Source organism: Ovis aries, chromosome 7, assembly GCF_016772045.2.
Source record: "Ovis aries strain OAR_USU_Benz2616 breed Rambouillet chromosome 7, ARS-UI_Ramb_v3.0, whole genome shotgun sequence".
NCBI lineage: Eukaryota > Metazoa > Chordata > Mammalia > Artiodactyla > Bovidae > Ovis > Ovis aries.
The window spans coordinates 85,641,965-85,664,362 of record NC_056060.1 but is presented as its reverse complement, the minus strand read 5'-3'; the positions used below and the strand labels follow the sequence as shown (position 1 = coordinate 85,664,362).

Sequence of the window (22,398 nt, the reverse complement as noted above, 5' to 3'; positions counted from 1 at the left end):
CTTTCGTACAGAATTGTGCTCACAACACCCAAGCACAGGCCAATTATGAAATGGGCTTTCCTGTTAAGCAAATTACAAAGCACCAGTTCTAAAACCATATGCCTTTAGGGCAATAGTTCCCAATCCTGGCTGCATGTTAGAGACACCTGGGAGCTCCAAAATACTGCCAATGCCTGGGCCTCATCCCAGGCCAATTAAATCAGAATCTTGCAAAGTGGGGGACCAGCCTGGATATACATTTTTTTCTTTTAAAGCTTCTCAGGTGATTCAAAAGTACAGCCAGGGTTGAAAACCAGAAAACTTCAGTATTTCTAGGGTGGTATTTCTGAAAATCTCTTAGCCCACAAATGAATTAGGGGGTATAAAAACCACAAAGGTTCGCTCTCACTGCATCTGCCATCTGGGCGGTATTAAAATGACACACTGATCACATTTCTCTTAAAATCATGCCCCCATTATGTCTTGTTTATGGCAGTGGAATGCTAAACAAGCGAGTACCTTGAGGTCACTCACTACCCCCCAGCGGTCCCCAAGCCTCACTTGGAGAAGGCTCTAGCAGTGAGGAGGTGCTTGAACCCCTCTCTCGCAGCTGAGGGTTTGGGGGGGAGTTGAACTGGTCTCATCCAGGCAGGAAGCAGCCTCAGCTCAGTAACAACAGGAGGAAACCTTCACAGTTCAGGCATGATCATCAAACTCTTTGTGCTCTTACAGGAGAGTAATTATAGGCATGTGAAAAAAGGGAAGCACTCCCCGAGGAACTCTTCCTCACATGCTTCCCAAGAGGCAGTAGGGCCATTAAAAATTCCATGATGAAGAGGAAAAACAGCCTGGGAACAGCCAGGAGGCAATACAGCAAATTAATACACCAGGCCTCCTCGGGGAAAGCTGTGATAAAACAGGAAACACTTCTCTCTTCGCAAAATAAAATTATACCACTAATGATAACATAGTCACCACACACACACGCACAAATCGTTCTAATGATGGGTGTGAAATTCCCAACGCTGCCCAGATGCTTTGAAAGGAATCTTTATGGCAAATAAAATGGAACAAGAAGAAGACAAAATTTCCATTCGAAACAGTTTTTAATATGGTCACTCACCTGCCTCTTCCCTACCACCACTGCTCTCTAACAGTCCTTCCCTAGGTGCCAGGTTTTGTTAAATGGTCCACCCTTTGCAAAGCCCACCATCCACTTCTGAATCCGATAGCATCCGTCAGCCACACTGGAGCTAGGCTGCTCCTTCTCTGCTGACCCCTTGCCGGGCAGGGACCTCACTATTAAGGAAAACAGGGAGCCCCGGGGGAAGTGTCTCATCACCCACATTTCCTAAAACCTGTGGAGGTCACTTGTGCTGACTATTTCCCACAGATCGGGGTTTCCCAAACTTTATTGCTCGTGCGCCCTCATCAGTAAAAAATATCTGAACACTCCTTAATATGTAATACGTACACATAAAACAAAAATATGTGCTGCTAGACTAATTAATATATGTATAACTTAAAAAAATTTTTTAAGGATAAAATAATAAATAAATGTAAGTTTAAAAATGTTCTTCCCGTGCCCCAAAGATCCTTCATGTTTGCAGCCCCGCTTTGTGTCCACGGACCCAGGAATGACGCCAGGCAGGACAAGGATGAGCTGTAAGTGTCCACACTCTCTCATCCTGCTTCAGCAACAGTCGCAAGCAATAAGCGCTATTTCCACAGAGCTGAGTGCACCAGAAGCTCAGCCTCGGCTTCCTTACGTTTCCAAGTCTGGCCACAAGCACGGCCAGTAAGAGAACAAAGATAATGATGTGAATAATGAGATACACAAAGAAACATGAAGCTCACACCCACTCCAACCAGGACGAGGCCTTAAAGGCAGCAGGAAACCGGACAAAAGCATGGATATGCCAATCTCAGCACAGCTCAAGGCAGCAGAAGTGAGGGGGGAGGACAAATGATCCACCTGCAGGATCCGACATGACATGGTGCTACTCACAGAGTCTTCCTAAAGAGCACACGTGGACATTATTTTATCTGGTATTAAGACACGTAGCTGGAGGACTGCTTTCCCATGGACTGAAATTTCATTTTCCAAGACAGCCTGAGCACTACCACCTCTAAGAGAAGCTCCCTGAGCCTGAGTTAGGAGCTGCTCTTCTGAGTTGCTATCACTCCGGTGCACACATTTAGGTACCTGTCATTCGTAACTGTAGTTGTTCATTTCCATACCTGAGCCTCCCATGAGGATATAAGCTCCTTTAGGATAGTATTAAATGTTTAAACAAAGTACCTGGCACATATAAAGTGAAAGGAAGCGAAAGTGTGAGTCACTCAGTTGTGACGGACTCTTTGCAACCCCAGGGACTATAGCCCACCAGGCTCCTTTGTCCGTGGGATTTTCCAGGCAAGGATACTGGAGTGGGTTGCCATTCCCTTCTCCAGGGAATCTGTCCCACCCAGGGATTGAACCCGGATCTCCTGCATTGCAGGCAGATTCTTTACCATCTGAGTCACCAAGGAAGGCTTCCCAGGAAAGCACATAACAAGGAGTCAGCAAATGATGAATGAATGATGGCTAAATAGCATGTGACTAAGAAAAGGCTTTACAGTAGTTTACTAATATCCCCTGATTTTCCAAGCTCTTACTTAACACCATGCGTGACAGTCTCTCTTTCCAAAAGTTTTTCCTACTGAAATACTACTTTTCCAGTAGAAGGTCAGGAAGGCGGTTATAGTGCAGAGCTCATTATTATAGGCCATAGCAAATATCCTAACTATATCCATGAAAAAAATCATTTCTTAGTGCAGCCTGCCCCCCAAATCTATGAATATATCCATTTAACAATGTGTTAGGAAGAATAAAGAAAAAAAAATCATTGGAACCTTGGAAAGAAATTCTTTGTGCCACGAGAAATAATAAAGGTTCTATGGTTCAGCCTATTAGCTGCTCCTTGTGCGCAATAACCCACTAGGGCATGCCATCATAGAAACCATATTTACTTTGCATTCACCCAACTTCAGAGAATGTATATTCAGAGGCACTGATTTCATTCTGCTATTCAAGCGCAGGATTTATCCTGACAAATTCATACTGAATGCCCCGTAAGCGCCAGACACTGTGTTAGGCGTGGGGGACGGACAAGGTCCCAGCACTCTGAAGCTTATAGTCTAGTGAGAGACAAGGGGGAAAGTAAGAAGAAGAACAAAACAACAATAAAGCCATTACAGACTGTAATTAAAGCTCTAAAGGAAAGAGAGAGATAACGAGCGGTGAGAGGTGCAGGCAGGCGCTTTCACACAGGATAGCCCGAAGGGGTCCTCCCAGAGGAGGCGGCCCCAGCTGGGGTGAGAAAGAGCCAACCTCGGGAAGAGCTCTAAGACAGCGGTCCAGCAGAGGCAACGCGTGCGAAGGTTCAGCGGCAGGAAAGAGTTGTGAATCTGAAGAATAAAACAGAGCTCCCAGGCACAGCTGGACCTCTCCTTCGGTGAGGAGGAAGCAGTCTATGAGAGGAGGCTGGACGAGAAGGCAGGAGTCAGATCACAGAGGATGAGTCAGAACTTAGGTCAAAGCTGAGGTTTTAAATCAGACGGTAAGCCATGGGACCACAGGAAAGATACTTCAACACTCTGCCTCAGTTCCTGCCTCTCTAAAACAACTCCTGACCTCAAAAAGTTGTTGAGAGATCAAAGTGGACAGTATACACGAACATACTTTAATCTGAAAAGGCTTATAAAAGGCCAACAGTATCATCTAGAAAAGACAGTCGCTAGGACACAATTACCTGGCAGAGCAGTGTGCTGGTGAACATCTTCGGTGAGAAGCGTCAGCAAGAACATCCAGGGAGTAAAGGGGAGAGAGAGGATTAAACTGCAGGAATAAATGAGATTATTTCAGTAAGGCTTACATGAAACAGATCTGATCCTAAAGGGCTACCTGCTACTTGCTAACTTTTCCCCTTTGACTTTTCAACTCTCCTGTCATACCACAGACACCGTTCAATCAATTTGTGCACAATCAACAGTGTACCCACAAATGTAGCGTAACTAATCTAGCCAGCCTCAAAAACAGACTCTTCCTTGGTAAGCAGCAATTTTTCAAAAACTTCCGATACATAATAATTACTTAAGTGGCAGAATACAGTACTTTCTAACAGACATAAAGGGAACTTATGCCTACTGATTTTCAGCCCTTGTTCCCAAGAATACCAGCATGAGATTACCTTGTCCTTATCCTGGCAGATGTTTCCAGTGAATAACTGATTAGCACAAACCAGCAGCAGTATAGTGGAAACAGAACTAGGTTAAGAATTAGAATATCCAGCGTTTAGTTCCAGCCTACCACTGAGCTGTCATATGGTAAAAACTACAAAAGCTCTTTGGGCTTTACCATCCTCATCTGTAAAACAGATGTATCACTATCTGTCTTACCTATTTCGTGGGATTACTGTGAGGGCTACATAAAATACCGCTTTTGGTTTAGAAAGTAATTTCAGTCTCATCTGTAAAACACCTATTCACCTCAAAAGGGGGCTGTAAGGATCCATTGGGACACTATATAAAAGTATCTCACTTTATGTTGGCTAGTCTTCTTTGGATTTTTTTCTACAATAAATACTCCTCCCCCCACATTTCAGAAATAAATATATATGAATACTAGAAGAACAGTGAATGGTGTTAATAATTTCAAAAGAACTTAGAAAGTATAGGAATTAAGCAACTGTCTGTCATAGAGCTTTCAGTCCCAGTGCTGTGTGACTCTGGGCAAAGGGTTTAAACCTCGTTTGTAGATGATCCATCTCATCTGTAAATTAACAGATCTGGATGAGATGATCATCACAGGTCTCTCTGCCTTTAGATTCTGATGCAAATACAATTAACACTCTAGCGTAGCACTCCCCAAACTGCACTCTCACATTCCACCTTAATGACTATCTTCCGATCACCTGCTCTACTACTTATATTTTCCTTCATATTAAGTTTTACTTGGCATTGTCATCACTGTATTTCTGTGAAATAACGAGTTTGATAAAATGATTACATTTTTCTAACATAAATTATTGTAACTAAAGTAAAAATTGTATATCCACATGCCATCCAAAATCATATAAATTCATACCAGTTAGGTCTATCACTGTTCTAGTTCATTTTGAAATAGTAACTTCAAGACGAAAATGCCAAGTCTAAAAAGTATTACCAACTTATTAATAAAATAATAAGCAGAAAAAACACCTATCAGTATTCATCTATTTTACAACTAATCATGAAGATGAAGCAAACTCTCTCCCAACAAAACACAAAAGGCTAGGACATTCAAGGAAAACAATGAGAGCCACTGTCAGCAATTTTAAAATTAGGACCCTTATAAAGGCCTAGATATGCCAAGGGCCTCCTCAGGGGTAGCTAGAGAAAAGAGTAAGAGGCTCAAAGGCCTCAACCCCATTTCACCCAAAGAGGCTCTACCTTCCTCTACTTCTTGTGTTTAGGATTCAACATTGCATTTCTCAGCGTGGGATGCTAATACTGAACTGAAAAATAGGCAAATGAAGTTCATTCTGATTTTTCACTGCAAAGTTCAAAACCAGAATAAAAACTGGATTCCTATGAAATATGTTACAAGTAATAAACTGAAGAGCACAACTGAACCTAAAAAGGGGAATTGGCTCTTGTTCTTATTACTGAATACTAAGGTATTTTTGGCAAACAGTTCTCCAAGAAAATCAGAATAACATAAGGAACAGGAACCTTACCTCATGTGCACAAGCAGAAATGTGAGGAAAATCAGAAGCCAGGGCTTTATTCTTTCTAAAGAAAAGGAAATCAAATGATAAAGATGACAAAGAAAAATAATCTTACCTGATTTCGTTCTCTTTTCCCAGCTGATGGTAACCAGAAACTAGAGAGAGGGAGGGAATAAGAGGAGAGAAAACAATAAAAGAAGTGGTGAGTGGAGTCGTCCAGTCGTGTCCGACTCTTTGCGACCCCATGGACAGCAGCCAACCAGGCTCCTCCGACCATGGGGTTTTCCAGGCAAGAGTACTGGAGTGGGCTGCCACTTCCTTCTCCAGGGGATCTTCCTGACCCAGGGATCAAACCCGGGTCTCCCGCATTGTAGGCAGACGCTTTACCGTCTGAGCCACCAGGGAAGTCAAAGAAGTGGCAGGAACATTACATTAGAGACGAGAAGATAGAAAAGATATTGGATTAATGAAGTGAAGAAAAAAGAAATGAGAAAAAATAACGGAATCAGAGGAGAAAAGGAGATGTTAAATGCGTATGAACTTTTTTTTTTTTTTTGGCAAAAAATGACTCTTCAAAGTAAAAAGTCAGAATACAGAAGACTGGGCACTAAAACAACTCAAGACGATGGTGTGAAACCAACACACTCTCAGCTGTGCAGTGAGAACAGGATCCCAGTTCAACAGGGGCACAGGCCACACCTTGTCAATTTCATAACAACCAACCAGGCTGAAAGGATACGGGGTCACGATTGGACACTGACCACGACACAAACTAGCGACACCAAAGAGCCGGTCGTGTCAGGGGCAGAGCTGTCACAAGAAAAGGCAGACGATTCTTCTAGGGCTACACACAGGCTCTCCAGCAGCACTTATCACAGCAGTTACAACAAAAAGATACTTCTTTGTCTAGAGGTCTAAAAATGGGAAGTGCATACAGAAGCAATCACACATTTTGAACAAAAAAATTTTAAGAGATGGAAAAACTGATTTAAAAATACAACATTCTCATTAGAGGCTACTTTCACAATGTAGCATCTAGAGACATAAAATGCAAAGAAATAAAAACTAGTCTAGAAAGGAAAAAACAATCACTCTCATGAACTTAGCATGTTAGCCATGTTATAAAGTACCAATCTTTAAGATGACCTCATTCAGCTCTACAACAGAATTTCCAGGTTTCTTCTTAAAACGTTCTTCTGCGGTCTCCTCCAAGGAACAGGCTAGGAGAGCACTGGTAAATACAGAAGCACTTACTCTTTCTGCCGAGGGTCACTAATGAGGTGGCCTATCCTCTCAGTACCCAGATTACTTATGCTGGACTCCTGAAAAGGCAAAGAAGATAAAACAAGCATTAAGTATGATCTGTCACCAAACTCACGCTTTCCCATGATTATACCAGCAACCCCAAAGCACATGTCAGATATCAATCTTAAAATCCAACAGCAGCTAGACAGTTTTTTGCAGAACTCTACTGTAAAAGTATTGCATGTTATTCTAGACTTAGTTTTCTTTAGTGCTCAGAAAAAGTCTTTTTTTAAAACTGTGTATAGCATTTTAATATACCTCCTGGACTTATTAAAAAGTGTCAAAAAAGAAAGTTTTTTAAAAAATCCAACAGCAGCTAATTTTTAACAGGCTAGCACACCAAGATTCCTAGAGTCATTCACGTATAGCCTCAACAGCCTTCATAATGTGACATTTACAGAGTCCTCACTAGGAACACCTAAGCATCTACCGACTAAATGTATACACGTCAAAAGATTTTTGTAACTTACAAAAATTGTCACCCTGTATTTTGTCTGTTAAACATCATCTCCTAAAGTAAAAATACAAGTTTATATAAACTGGTTCATAAATTAGTGGTCCTCAAGATTGTAATACAAAATCATACCCATAACACAAGCAATTCAGAAACTAATCTCAAAAAAACTGGAAAATGGCAGAAGGCACTCACCCTTCATTTAACTTGAGTACATTTACAGTGAATATCTATCACAGAACTTGGGCAAGCGTATTGACAGTACATGAGCAAGAGTTACACGCGTATGAGGACGTGTTAAGATGAAAGAGCATAAGTCATGGGCATGAATGTCAAAAATGTCAAGCCTGTTACTCAAACACATTTGTTTCTGGGCAAACACTGTTATCTGTACTCATCTGTGTGTGGATTAGCCTAAATATGAGGGTACACATTTCAGCAGAACTGGCTGTAGAAAAATTAACTTGGAGGTCAGATTTTGGGTGGGAGTGGAGTTAAATGAAAAGGCTTCTCATTCTTCCTATTTTTCACCCCTTACACCTACGCCTCTTGGTCACAGACACAGCCATGGTAATGGGGCCAAGAGAAAAGATAGGTGAAAAATGAGCTATTTGTTACAGCAGAAAAATTATTAACTTAAAGTGCCGTAATGTTTAAATTTACAGTTTATTACTGTGTAAATTACAAGCAGTACTTTGCGTAATTAGCAGCTCGCTGGCAGGGAGCTGTGAATGAAACTCATTATTTATGATTACAATTTAGAAAAAGAGGCGAGAGATAGGGGAGGGAGAAGAGGGGGGCAGAACAGTGACCTCTGCTAGAAATGACAAATATCCCTTTAAGGTGATGAAGATGAATTAACCAAGTAAATATTATCCTATTCATTTGAAATCATTACAGACACATCCAACAGGCCCTACTTTCCTTACAGGCAAGCTAAAGGGGGTCCTCCAGTTTGAAATTATTTACTTCCATGGGCGTGGAAGGCTCTTATTTTATAAGAGCTGAAACAAAATAAGGTAGGTGTTAGGGAGAACACTATGTGTCAAGCCTAACCAATCAAGAAAAAAGTCGAACCATTGCTCTCTTCCCCACTCCCAACATCCTGGGGCCTCCCTCCACTCCATGTATTCCTACCTGCTAGCTGTCCTGTTAGAATAAGCTACCACAATAGCAAATGCAGCACTGTGTTGCCTATAAAATGAGTAATCCAAAAGAAAAGGTATTCTTCCAATAATCAAATGTTTTTCTAATTAGAGATATGAAATAGAATTTAAAGGCAGATAAAAATATGAATTCATCTGAAAATAAACAGACTCATTTCTTTTGCAGAAAACAGTCCTCTGATTAACCTATATAAACAGCAGCTCCCTTAAGGGAGGAAGACTGTAGCTCTGATCACTACCTACCTGGTTGGGCATAGGGCCTGCCACACTCAGGCACTCTAGACACTTATTGAATGAACAAACATATTAATGCTCTAAAAATGCCTCTCCCACCCTTATTCTTTCTCCACCACAATCTTCTCTGACTGGTATTCAGCCTCAGCCTTATTTTCAATCTCAAAGCCAGAGTGAAAAATAAGTAATTAATTAAACTTAAATTTAAAACGATAAAAGAGAAGTAGACCTGGGTTCAATTCTCTGTGTTTTGCCACTTCTATCTGGATAACATCAGACATTCCTTAACACCTTTGAACCCACTTTCCTCATTCTTTAAAGAAAATATCACCTTTTTAACAAGAGTTTTGGGAGGAATAAAGGAACCGAGTGCCTAGCAGAGCTCTGGCAAACGGAAAATTGAGTAAATGGCAGACAGTCCTCCCTTATGGCCAAGGAGGGACTTTCGGAATCTGATAACAGGTCTTGCTTCCCATTTTTTTTTTTAATGAATTAGAATAAAAGACCAAAGTTAGAACAAAAGAAGCATTCGTGAATTCAAGAGGAGTCATAAAGAAGCCAAGAGCATTTCAACTTCTACAATAATAATATAATCAAAAGAGAAGGGACAGAGAGCGGGCCTCTAGGTTTACAGACCACCACCACTGCCACGACAGTGTTTGCTTTGTCAGAACTTCTGTATGAATCAAGCTTCATCTTTCATGTATGTATCCACTCATGTCCTATATAATGTTCACTCTTGTGAACGTGCAAAATACATCTGGTTTAATTAACCCCAGGGAGTTCTTTGGCACCTTTGATTACCAATAGGATACAAATCTCTTGAGGAATATATTATCCTCCCAGTGAGCCCAGGAAACAGTGAGCGCCATCACCTTCCCCACAAGCCTTCTTCGCCCTTTTCTGAGACATCGAGCTGCAGCTCCAGGCAGACGATTAAAGCGAGCGTGGTACCCTAAATAAAAAAGAAGACAGACCTCAGTCACTGAATGCACAAGATTCATCAGCAGTGATATGCTTTTAGTACACAAAGGCCTTCCACCCGGGATCTTACCAGATTGACCCTTAAACTAGTATCATTAGGCTATCTGCCAAGGATTCACTATTCCCTTGTCTTTGTCACCAGTGGTATGATCTTAGGCATGTCACTTACCTGTGACCTAGGCATCCTTGTTTATAAAAAGGAAACAATCATTTGCTCAGTCCTCTTTTACAGGACTTCAAGACTCCATGAAACAGCACATGGAAGGTACTTTATAAACTGAAAACACTACACAAACATAAGGTATTATCAACAATTTCTAATTACAAATTAAATGTAAGCTATCATCTCAAAAACATTCTAACTCAGGGGCTTCCCTGGTGGCTCAGTGGTAAAAGAAATCGCTTGCCGGTGCAGGAGACACGGGTTCAATCCCTGGTCCAGGAAGATCCCATGGGCTGCAAAGCAACTGAGCCTGTGTGTCACAACTATTGAACCTGAGCTCAAGAGCCCACCATCTGCAAATCCTGAGCCCGCATGCCGCAACAACTGAGGCTGACGTGCCTTAAAGCCCACGTTCTGCAACAAGACAACAGAGAAGCCACAGCAAGGAGAAGCCTGTGCGCCACAATGAAGAGCAGCCCTTGCTCACCACAGCTAGAGAAAAACCCGCACAGCAGGGAAGACCCAGCGCAGCCAAAAAAATTAACAAACAAAAGTACTGAAAAAAGTTCTTTTAAAGACATTCTAATTCACGAAACAGGTTTTAAAAAATAGCATGTATAATATAATCCCATTTTTCTAATTGCTGTATATGTTCTATACACAGAAGGGACTACTGGAAGAATCCACATGAAAATATTATCAGTGACTCTGGGTGTGGGATTACAGGCCATTTAAAGTTTCTTCTTTCTAGTTTAGCTTATTTGTATGTGCTTTAAGTGGTCCATAAAGAACTTTTAGAAACGGTCACTGACGTGTTTATGAAAACTATTAAGGTATCAAATGATGTGCCTCGGCCAGGCATCCTTACCAAGAACCAACTGCTTTGAGAAGGTGTTTCAATCACCCAAATTCATAACGAAACACTGCAGAAGAATTCACAATTCTCAGTGCAATGCTGCACCAACAGATGCTCAACATACACCTGGAAACTGCATGATTTTTGGTTTCTGGGGATCTTTTCATCATAAATTTATAGAGCTAAAAGAAACCTCTGAAACAACACTGTTCAATGTCACGATATTCTAAGTCATCACTCTGATGCCCCAAGGGAATGAAGTGACTGCCAGTCACAGAGCTAGGAAGACAGTACCAGAGAGTATTCCCACATTTCCTTCCCCTGTCCTAGGCTCCACCCACTCCACTTTGTTACATCATCATCAGTGGGAAAGCACAGGGAAAGGATACACATTTGTGTTAAAGCCCATAATAACAGAATTACTAAAATAAAAAAATTTTTTTAATATTTTAAAATCATCCATTAAAAAAAATGTCATTAAGCCTGTTGTTGTTATGAATGTTGTTACTGAAATCTGTTCTCTTCTAAGATCCACTATTTCAGGCTTCCACTGGGCACTCAGGAGCCCATCGGTTTCACAGGATAAGCAGCAGTGACACACTGCTAGGCTTCTTAGATCTGGCACAGATGGCAACAGCAAGCTGAAGGAATACCCTGCTAATATAAATTCTGAGAGTCTCCGTGGATTGATCCAGGTAAGAATGGAGAGAACCTCAAGCTTTCAGACTGACCGTTGAACCTTCTGGACAACTCCCTGGCCTAGTTCTAAAATTCAGACAGTCAATGCATGCTTACAGGCATGAGCAGGCTGACCATGGGTGGACTCCCCCCAGAGAGAACAGAAAAGTCTGAAATGTGTTTTGGTCTCCTCGGAACTCACCTCTCTGAGCTGGTCGAGAAGGTAAAAGGAATGTGGAATCAGAAAGTTTATCCAGTCCAGAATCCATTCTCTCTACCTCGGAGCAGTGGTCAGGAGCCCACTTGGGCAGCAGATTAGGGACAGTGAATCCTGGGACACATTCTCCTTCATAGAACCAATCACTCTGCTCATCGTCCCCTAAAGGAAAGAGATTCTGTCATAAGCTTGAATTTTTAACGTGCTCTAAGAGAAGCCAAATGGGAAGATGATGTCTCAGTGCTATAGGTTTGATTATATTTTTTAAAACAAAGTCAAAGTACAAAAAAAAAAAAAAAATGTTTGCTACTTCTTGATCCATATTATGACAAAAGCCAGGACATCAAACTAGTTCCACATAAATGTCACAGTGAAACACACTGGGAAGCTTTTGATAGTAAAAACTAAAAAAGTTACCGCTTACTAAGTCCTGTCCACCTACCAGAACCCATGTTAAAAAAACCTGTAAATTTGTTATCTCTTCCAAACATTACACTAACTTCAACTTATCAATTAGGCAACTAAAGCCCAGAAAAATCAAGATAGAGTTAGTAATGGTGAAGCCACAGTACGAATCCAAAGCCTGAATAACTCCAAAGCCTTTAACATAAAAATGAACTGCCTCTCATGTACCATTCTAAGGGGCATAAATGAACTTGGAGGTTAAAAACCCACAAATTATTTCTCAATTCGAAACTGGCTACTTCTGCAGGATTTCTTGCTGTTATTTCTTGTAATAGGTGAATAAAGAATGTATATTCTTACCTTGTTTCTTCCTTGATACCTCATTAATTGGACAGAAAATCATCTTGACAGTAGCAACCCAAGCTACCAGAAAAAAAAACACTAACCATAAAGACAATATAACCGCCCCCCCCCCCAAGGCTTGTCGAGAAGTTACACCGTTTGCCCAAGGCCATACTCAATTACTGACAAAGTCAAGACTAGAACCATACAGCCAGACTCTTGGTTCAAATTTCTTTCTACCAGCTACTCCTACGACAGCATCCCAATTTCCAAAAGGGCTTATTCTTGCCCAGTAGGAGTAAGATGGGTAACTTTCTGTCTGCTACCCCTCACCCTTTTCAAAACAGCAAGGATGAAGGAAATTATTACTAGAACATCTAAAGAGTTCACACTGCATTCATTCTCTGATGGGTACTGGATCTCAGGATGCTGCTCAGACCTGTTAATCATAAGAAGTATCAGATTCATGGATCACTAAGGATAACTCTTAAATCACTGCAGGGATCTTTAAAAGGGAAAAGAAGCCACTAAAGAAGCTGCTCCAAATATTCCTTTATAAAAACACAACATCAACAGCTGTTTTTCAAACAGTGTTTCTCAACCTTTAGTGTGCTTCCGAAGGATGGGGAAGGGCTACCGGAACACAGACTGCTAGGCTGCACTGCCCAAACTTCTGATTCTGGCCTAAACAGGACCAAGAACGCACATTTCTAACAAGTTCCCTGGTGATGCTAAACTGGTCTGGAGACCACATTTGGAGAACCATTACTAGGGGAGTCAGGGGCAAAGAACCTCTTCCACGGAGGCAAGGAGGTACCAGGAGGCAGGATGGCAAGGGAGTTGAAATTTCAAGCCCTCAGCGCATGCTTCATTGTCTCATCACATTTCACTTACAAAACGCAGATTCAAAGTCAAAAAAAAAAAAAAGAATGAATAAAAGATAGGCATCAGAATTAACAATGATTAGTTTCACTTCAAGTCAATATAGTGACTCCTTCCTATTCATAAGCATTCCTTGGGCCCTTTATTAATTAGTATATTTACCTAGATCATAATTTTCTAATAACAAATGGCAGACTATAAGGGAATTTTTTTGTTTGTTTTGGTTCTCAAGCATTCACTCCAGATTTTTGATAATACAAAAAGGGACTCACTGAACTGGAAGGGCCCTTGTAACATCATTTAGACCAGTAGTCTTCAACCCTGGTTCATTAGGATTGACTGTTGCAGGAGCTCCAAAAGAGGGCTGCCAGAGAATAAGGGAGAGGCTGAGTGGGTCAGGCTCTGACCTGCTGCTCCTCTAGGAGCTTGCTTTAACCAGAGTGAGTCTAGTTGTTTTATAATTTGAGGTTCTGTGTACAATTTTGTTCCAGGAAGAGAAAGGAGAGGGCCCCCCTTATCTGTGTTCCCCAATAATTATTAAGAGCTTATTATTTGCCAGATAATGTGTTATGACTATGGTAGGGAAAAAAAAAAACCAAAAAACTCCTGCCTCTGAAAAGCTTCCATGGAAAAGGCATGCATCTGTTAACAATAAATACGGTTAGTGAAGAAAGCAGTAAGTTCAAGGAAAGAAAAAGAGTTAAGGGTTCTCTAGGAGATGATGTGTACCCTGATTATATCAGAATCCCTTTAGGAAACATGTACATTTAAATGGGGTATTTGAGACTTCAGTGATTATTTACAAACATGTAGACAGTATTAAGAGAAGCCAAAGGGATGTTGAAGCATCCCAGAGCCAGGACAGCAGTGAGTCTCTACCATTCCTAGACCTGGAGAAGCAAGGGGAAAGAATGGTTACCAGAACATAGAGAACTGTGGTTACAGGAGAAGGATCCAAAAAGGAGCAGTAGCCTTCAGCAGAAGAACACAAACAGGAGCAACCAGGAGAAAGGGAATCAGGGACGGTTCTAATCCAACGAGGTACCCTGCGTTATTGTTTCCATCTCTTCACTGCCTCCTTGTAACAGAATGATACATTCACACTCTTTGTTTTGCCCTTTGCCCTGGGATTCCACAGAGCCTACCCCTTGAGGAAGAGCACACTTTTTCATCCCACAGACATGGGGCTTAGTCGTCCGACTGGCTTCAGGTAGAACATTAGCAGATGTGATTCAAGCAAAAGCTTTAAATATTCATATATGATCTGGCTTGGTCACTTGGCATTAACATCCTCTGCCCTGAGAAGTCCATATAACGCAGAGCCATTGCTCCTTTAGCCTAGGTCCCAGAATAAGAAAAAAATGAGTAGATACAAACCTAACTTGAAGCTTGGAAACAGGCTGAGCCCAGGCAAGAGCAGCTGAACCACAGCCAAGCCCCAGCCCCATAACAAGAAATGAACGTACTGGATTGACCACAAAGTTTGTTCGGGTTTTCCCATAGCACCTTACAGGAAAACCTGAACGGACTGTCTGGCCAACCCAACAATAAACCACTGAAACCTAGGGGCTGCTAAACAGTATTATCATAATAAAAACTTGACTGATACAACCAATCTCATTCACCTCCCCCAAACACACACACTTCCACTGTTGCCTCCTAAACAGCCAAACCCAACCAGAAGTTGAGAGCAAAAAAATCCACAGATGTAGTCCATAAATATGCCCCAGAGGAGCAAAATGAGGACAGTCTTGGAGGATGACCAGCCATTCAAGGAAAGGTAAAGATGAGATTTAAGGTAGAGAGACCAACATAAGGAAAGACACAGAAGCAGGAAGAAACATACCTTTGTGTTGAGAACTCTAAGCATCTAAATATCACCAGAATGTGCGAAGTTGACGCAAAGACAAAGGGAAAAGCTGGGGCTATAAAATCTTCTATGACCTTCCATAATATACCAAGGATTTCTTGTCATTGGAAGGTTTTCCAAAGGCCCAAAACAATCTATTGTTGTAACTCCACACTTTCTTACACCCCTGTATACACATCATAACCTTTGAAAGATGCATTATGATACTATAGTAAAAGCAAAGAAAAAGAGCAAATACTAATATTAGTAATTCTGAATGTATGCTCCAGTTCATTCATGAAAAGACAACCAAACTTTCCTGGTATGAGATAAGAGAATCAAAGCCCTAGCTACAGACTATGCAGGAGTCTATACGCACAGTTTCTAATGACACCTCGCTCCCTCAGAGCCAGAAAGGGATAGGAATGCACGCATAATGGCCTCCACTCGCGTGGGAAGCTCAACAACTCCACTTGCACCCACAACTCTGAGGCATGGGTGAGACACCTCCCCATGGTCTCGTTCCAAAATTAGGACTTGGAACCTAAGTCTCACAGTCCTGGGATCCCTTCAGTTACTCAGGAGCCAATCTGGATCACCCTAGACATATAGCCACCGTGCTCTGGCCTTCAATCACAACCCTCGGAGAAAAATCACTGGATTTCAGAAGGGACTTTAGAGATTTACAAATCGCTCACTTAGATTAAGAAAACCACAGTCTATCCTTTATAAAATTACATTCTCAAACCAGTCAATCCTAAAGGAAATCAACCCAGAATATTCATTGGAAGAATTAATGCTGAAGCTGGGCCACCTGATACGAAGAGTCAATTCACTGGAAAAGACTCTGATGCTGGGAAAGATTGAAGGCAAAAAGGAGAAGGGAGCAGCAAAGGATGAGATGGTTAGATGTCATCACCGACTCAATGGACATGAATTTGAGCAAACTCCGGGAGACAGTGGAAGACAGGGAAGCCTGGCATGCTGCAATCCATGGGGTCACAAAGAGTCGGACGCAACTGAACTGAACTAGCAATAAAAGGGAACAAATTACTCATAAATGAAAATATCACAGACAAACTTTACATACTTTAGATGAGCAGAAGAAACCAAACACAAAGAAATGAATATTCTGTAATTCCATTTATGAAGTTCTCCAACTGGCAAAACTAATCTAAAGTAGAAAATAAAATCAGAACATTAATTACTAGGGCAGGGAATGACAAAGAAGGGACACAAAAGAAACCCCTGGATAGATAGCAATGTTCTATATTATGAGTTGGGAGGTTACAAGACTTCATTTGTTTGTCAAAAGCATATAGCTAAGATATGCACATTTCAATTTATATAAATTATAACTCAAAAAAATGATAAAAATAATAAATGGAATGTGGGATAGAGTGTAGGTGGAAACAAATGAAATAATGGCAGAAAGTTGATAAGTGTTGAAAATGACTGGCTCATGAGGTTCATTATTCTATTTTGACACCCCTGGATCAATGATCCTCAAATTTGAACTACCTGTATAAAAAAAAAAAAAATCACCACAGGTACTTACGGAAAATGCAGACTCCAGGGGCTAACTCCAGACCAATCTGAGGAGCTCAGGAACTTGCAGTTTTAACAGTTCCCCACATGGTTTTTATGCCCTAAGGTTTGAGAACCACTTTCACAGACAACCATCACACTCGCAGTAAGGCACTCCTAGAACCATCCGAATCCTCCCAGAAACGCTGAACCAAGGTCCCAAAGCTAGGATCACGATTACCTTGCCGGCCTTCATCGTTGGTAAAGAGCCCCGTGTCACTGCTGCTACACACACTGCTGGTTTCGCTGAAAAAGAGAGTAAAACACAGGAGAACACATCAGGTCCAGTCAACACGAAGCTGTCCATTCACCTGCTGGTTTTCAAGTTGAACGATTCCAAGTTTCCCTCATTTCACTCTAACTCATTAACCAATCAGAAATATAAATTTCACAATTAAGTACAGGGATAAATTCACTTTCCTCAAACAAAAGAAATGGAAGAAAGGAGAATTGTAAAACTTTTACTTATAAAGTACTTTCAAGAGATCGCAAGTCACTTTGTTAATTTACCAAGAAGAAGTTATTTATAGACGCTCATGGAAGTAAATTTCAACCTGCTTTGGTATATTAAACAACACAAATTTATCAATCAATTTTATTTTTAAATATTGCAACTATCAGTTTCAAATGAAGCCATGCAACTTAAAAGGTATCCAGCATGTTTCAAGTTTTCCCACTAACAAAACAGCAAACAAAAATCCAGAAAAAAAAAAAATCAGTATGACAAAAATTGTATTTTCTAAATTTAATGTCTCTTGATATCAAGTGGATACAACAAAATTCACTTTAAAAATAAGGTTAAAAATGAAAATGTAAAAACAAATCCCATTTGAATTCACCAAAATAAAAACTTTGGCTCCACAGAATGCTGTCCAAGTCAGCTTCATGCTGAGCTACTTCCAACAACTGATTCTGCCTCTTCAGATGCTGCGTTTCTCCCACCTAATCATCAAATTCGATTTATCTGGCGCAAGAAAAATTTCTCTATTCTTTACAATACTAGCCATTTCCTTGATGGGATGTTTCCTTCCAAGCTAGTCAAGTTCATTCACGTGCTCTAGAAGACAGAAGCAGCATCCTCACCCTGCTGCATAAAGAACACGCTTGGCAAAATCCCAGTCTTCATTTCTGGATCCAAACTCTGAAAATATTTTGTATTTTGCAACATTTTCAAATGTCTTGCCAATATTAAATCCTAAAAATGCCAGTTAAATTTTGTAGCAGTGTTTCCTCACTTAAGCTTGTCTCTGGGTAACAGATCCAAGCAATCTGTTGCAGTAAGAGCCAATAAAACATACCTGATTTCTTTAAAGCTTCTTCCATTTTCCTCTGCACTTATAAATGGGAACATTCTCAGGTGTCATTATGAGAAATGTCTCGCAAAACTTAAGCACCACTGGGTTCTGATGGATTTAGAATCTTCAAAGCGCTCTGCAGTTAAATCCAGAAGACATCCTCATGGGGTACTGCATTCTTCCTACTTCTGAGTTTAAGGAACGGTGCCTGCTCACTTTATGGTGCTGTTTTTGTTTTCAGCAAGTTCCTGAGAGTATTAGTGGTATACTCTAACTCCACTGAGTCCTACTACACATTCTCTCGTCAACTACTTTATTACTATCATCTTACCTCAAAGGTAAACCATATTTTATTTATTTTTTAGCTCCTCTAGATGTTAAGGAAGGCTTAAAAATCACATCAGATCATAAAACAAACATGCTACTCCACCACTGTGTTATATGCATTCTTGGTTAGCATATCACTGAGATGTAAGGGTCATCAAACAATGACCTGTCAAATATTTCTGTATAGGTTGTGAGCTAAGAATGGTTTTTATAGTTTTAAATCACCAGGTAGAAGGGAAGATCAAAAGGAGACTATTTTGTGACATAGAGACATGACACAAAATTCAAATTTCAGTGTCCATAAATAAAGTCTTATTGGAACAAAATGTTCCAGTACAGTTTTGCTCATTTGTTGACTTACAGATTCTGGCTTCTTCCACACTGCAACTGCAGAGTGGAGGAACTGCAACAGAGAACATATATTACCCACGAAGCCCCCAGATACTTGTTAGCTGGCTTTCTACAGAGGAAATTTGCTGTTTCCTGCTCTATGAGTGTTACAGGTTCTACCCTGCAATGTCTATGGGCTCCTCTATTTGAATATTTCCAATTAAGAAATTAAAACTATGGCCTTATTACAAAGTCTATGGATTCTGCCCCCATTCATTTCCAGCCACCTGTAAGCACTACAAGATACTATGTTTCTTTCTTCCTTTTTTGCATGGATTCCCTTATGTCCTCAGACTCTAAAAAAGGGAGTGATCTGCTGGATCCAGGAAGGTATGGGTAACCTAAAACCTTCCTGTCTCTGTATATTTTCTATTTCTGTCAACAGTATTTAAAGAGACTCACTGCTCTTAAAAGAGCTTGAACTAAACTCGTCTGTAAGTTTTCTATATATAGTTAATTAGAGTAACAGCAATGATGTCATAGAAATATCACCAAGATTTTAAGACTGTGTTCAAGGGAGATATGTATTTTCTTCATTGAGAAAATAATGTGTGCCTTACAGAACACTTATTACATAAAAGTATCATCATTCCACCAATATCTGGAAATGACTATTTCACCTGATAGCATCTGCTAATTCTATCTATGTCTCCAGAAGAACTTGCATTGTGAAAATCTAACTACTGTTTGCATAATTTACTGAGGACAGAAAAGGGAACTTCACGGCATTATTTGCACATAAACACTATGATACAGCATACAAAAATGTGGGGCTAGCTATGAAACAGAAGCAAATTTTTCCTTTTCCAATTTATAGGCCAAAGTCCTGTGGCCTTCATTCATTTCTGAATCAGAGATTACCATTAAAAAAAATCAGATTAGTAGGATTTTAATAATGATTCAGTCAACTGTAAAATGTTAATTCAGCTAATTAAACAGAATGTTTAATATTCTGTTAAAAAATAAGCACTTATCTTCCAATAAAAACAACTGTCTTTTAGCACCTTTATAGATCACAAGGTCAAAAAGTTCAAAGATGGTAGACTACTACACATTTTTCCTATTACAAAATCACGAAAAGAGTTTGTACCTTTTTTTGCTATGGGCAATTTTACTAGGCAAGGAAAATAGCTCTGTTCCTCATTTTTATAAGAAAAAAAGAAAATGAGATACTACCTCTGGTATCCACTTCACTATAGTTCTCTGAAGCTTAGTCGGGAAGACAGAAACTCAGCCTTGATTAATCATCAGAAAAAGTAACAAGACAAAGCCCACAAAGATGGCAGGTAGTGAAAATCTTGTCTTTTCCTAAAATGACAGCAACTCCTAGAGGCACCATGCCTCCTGCCTTTGCCTGGGGAGCTGTTCTGTACTCCTTGTCTCACATGATTCTAATCTACAGAGAGTTTGCATATGAATATTTCAAAAATATTTTGGGACAGAAATGTATCAATCCTACAATACATTATTCAAAAATATTCTATTATAAATTGGGGCAATAAAAATTCTCTAACAGGAAAAAGAGGAGGAAGGATTTTCCCCCACTATTTCCCCTTAATTGTCACTCATTCACTTAGTAAGCATTTAAGTTTGACTTTATACCAGGCCCTGCTATAACCGGCACTAAAACTAACAAGGAAGCAGGCCAACCACAATTTAAATGCATGTATTTTATTAAAAAAAAAAAAAAAAAAAAACTTAGCCTAGTCTATGGAAGAAGAGTGTGAAAACACAGAAAGAAGAGTGCTTTCCAATGAAGAAAATTCTCCAATGAGGGGTAAGTGCAAGCTGAGAATTTAACCTTATAATACTGAGGAAATCACCCCATATTAGAAGCCAGAAAGTATCTCAAAAATATTCATAGGTGAGTAAAAATAGTATCGATAACTCATACTTCTCTGGTTTTCACTGAAAAAAAAAAAAAAAGTCCCACAATTCGGCAGCATAGACGTTATTTAAAATAAGCCCCCATCCCAAAAAATTAAAGCCTAGATTTTTGGACAACCAATTAATTGTACTAACATTACCTACTTTTTATAATATTGTTAGAAAAATAACTGAACCATATCCAACTGAAATAACATAAATGTAAAGAAAGTCAACCTAACCAGCAGTTCCAAAGGCTTTCCTCTCTCAACATTTTATTATGAAGATGTACAAGCAAACAAAAAAACTGAAAGAAGTTACCACTCACACTCTATCACCTAGGTACTGCAATTAACATTTTGGTTTTTTTGTCTTGTCACACGTCTGTCCTCCTAACCTTATCCAATCATCTTGGTAATTCAAGGCACTCTGGGTAAACCAGATGACTGGGCATGGCATCCATTTTCAGAGGGGTAGATTATTATAGGAATCAAGCCTAATAAAATACTATTGATCTTTCTCATCCACTGAAATAATTAATTCCAGGGTAGAGTTAGCTAAACATTGCAAATTTTGGTACAAATTTTTAAATGCTTTCATCTGAACTGCTCTTCTTTCCAAGTTCTGAAAATGAATTGCCTGTCCTTTTCAGGAACAATTTTTAAAAGTAAGGTTTTCAAATTAGGAAAAACTCTCCATTTTTAAATCACAATATTTTTATTCTATAAAAGAAATCAATGTTTTGGTCTTACTGAGTTTTCTAATTTGAAAGTCGTGCTTGTTGGTAAAAGCAGAGTCAATGAAGTAAAAAACTCCATCTCAGTACCAGAAACATCGAGAGCAGTGGTTCTCAACTGGAGGTAATTTTGTCCCCTTTCTCCTATCTTCCTGCCCCACCCCAGCCCTTGGGGTCACTTGGCAATACCTGGGAAAAGCTTTTTTGTCAGGACTTGGAGGCAGGTAGAGGGAGCTGGTATTCTATTGGCATTCAGCAGGCAGAGGCCAGGGATGCCACTAGCATCCTACAGGGCACAACACACCCCTTACAAGAGAGGATCATCTGGACCAAAACTGCTGGCAGCATCACAGCTGAGCACCCTCATCTAGAGTGATGAATAAAGTGGAGGGACGGAGGGGGCGGGACATCACAGTTAGGAGGGAAACCACTTCCGAGGAGGGGCAGAGGTCAACATCCTATAGAAGAAACAACGTCATTCTCCTGCCAGGACTGGGTCAGGGCCTCAAACAGCCTGAGGTCTAGCAGATCCCACCATGAGCAGCTAGCTGGACCTTCAGGCTAACTGGTCTGAAGAACTGAAACTCCTCACGAGTTGTACAGGTCCCCCTTCCCGGGTTAGCCCAGACAGAAAGAATAGCCTACAGCCATGGAAGAGAGAGATCCAGGCTGGGAAAGAAGGAAATATCTCGCTCACCTCAATGTCCCCAGTGCCTAATACAGCACCTGACACACAACAGGCATTCAGTAAATGCTGCGCAAATGAAATGAACTCATTCAAATCAGCTCTGCTGCCTCCCCTTGAATGGCTTTTGTGTCACGTCACGGCACCTCTCTAATCCTATTTCCACGCACATTAAAATGTGGATGGACTGTTCTAAGGATGTGATACGAGGATGTATCACGTACGTTATCGTGCATGGAGTCTAGGAT

The 22,398-nt window shown here is 40.4% G+C and overlaps 1 protein-coding gene across 24 annotated transcripts in view; it reads right to left on the bottom strand.

Moving 5' to 3' along the window:
- Nucleotides 1–22,398, bottom strand: part of GPATCH2L (G-patch domain containing 2 like) — a 59,883-nt gene that overhangs the window by 24,742 nt on the left and 12,743 nt on the right. For 4 of the 24 annotated variants that reach the window (XM_027972069.3, XM_060418420.1, XM_042252780.1 and 1 more), the window contains exons 3-8: nucleotides 17,033–17,097; nucleotides 11,772–11,948; nucleotides 9,764–9,843; nucleotides 6,984–7,051; nucleotides 5,845–5,884; nucleotides 3,774–3,859 (exon numbers count right to left, since the gene is read on the bottom strand). In XM_027972069.3, coding sequence (XP_027827870.1) covers nucleotides 3,774–3,859; nucleotides 5,845–5,884; nucleotides 6,984–7,051; nucleotides 9,764–9,843; nucleotides 11,772–11,948; nucleotides 17,033–17,097 — 516 coding nt within the window. Of the gene's footprint in view, nucleotides 1–3,773; nucleotides 3,860–4,211; nucleotides 4,288–5,738; nucleotides 5,794–5,844; nucleotides 5,885–6,490; nucleotides 6,644–6,983; nucleotides 7,052–9,763; nucleotides 9,844–11,771; nucleotides 11,949–12,551; nucleotides 12,615–16,822; nucleotides 17,098–22,398 lie in introns of those variants that run through there. The other 20 variants (XM_027972068.3, XM_060418419.1, XM_060418421.1 and 17 more) reach the window with 10 other exon arrangements.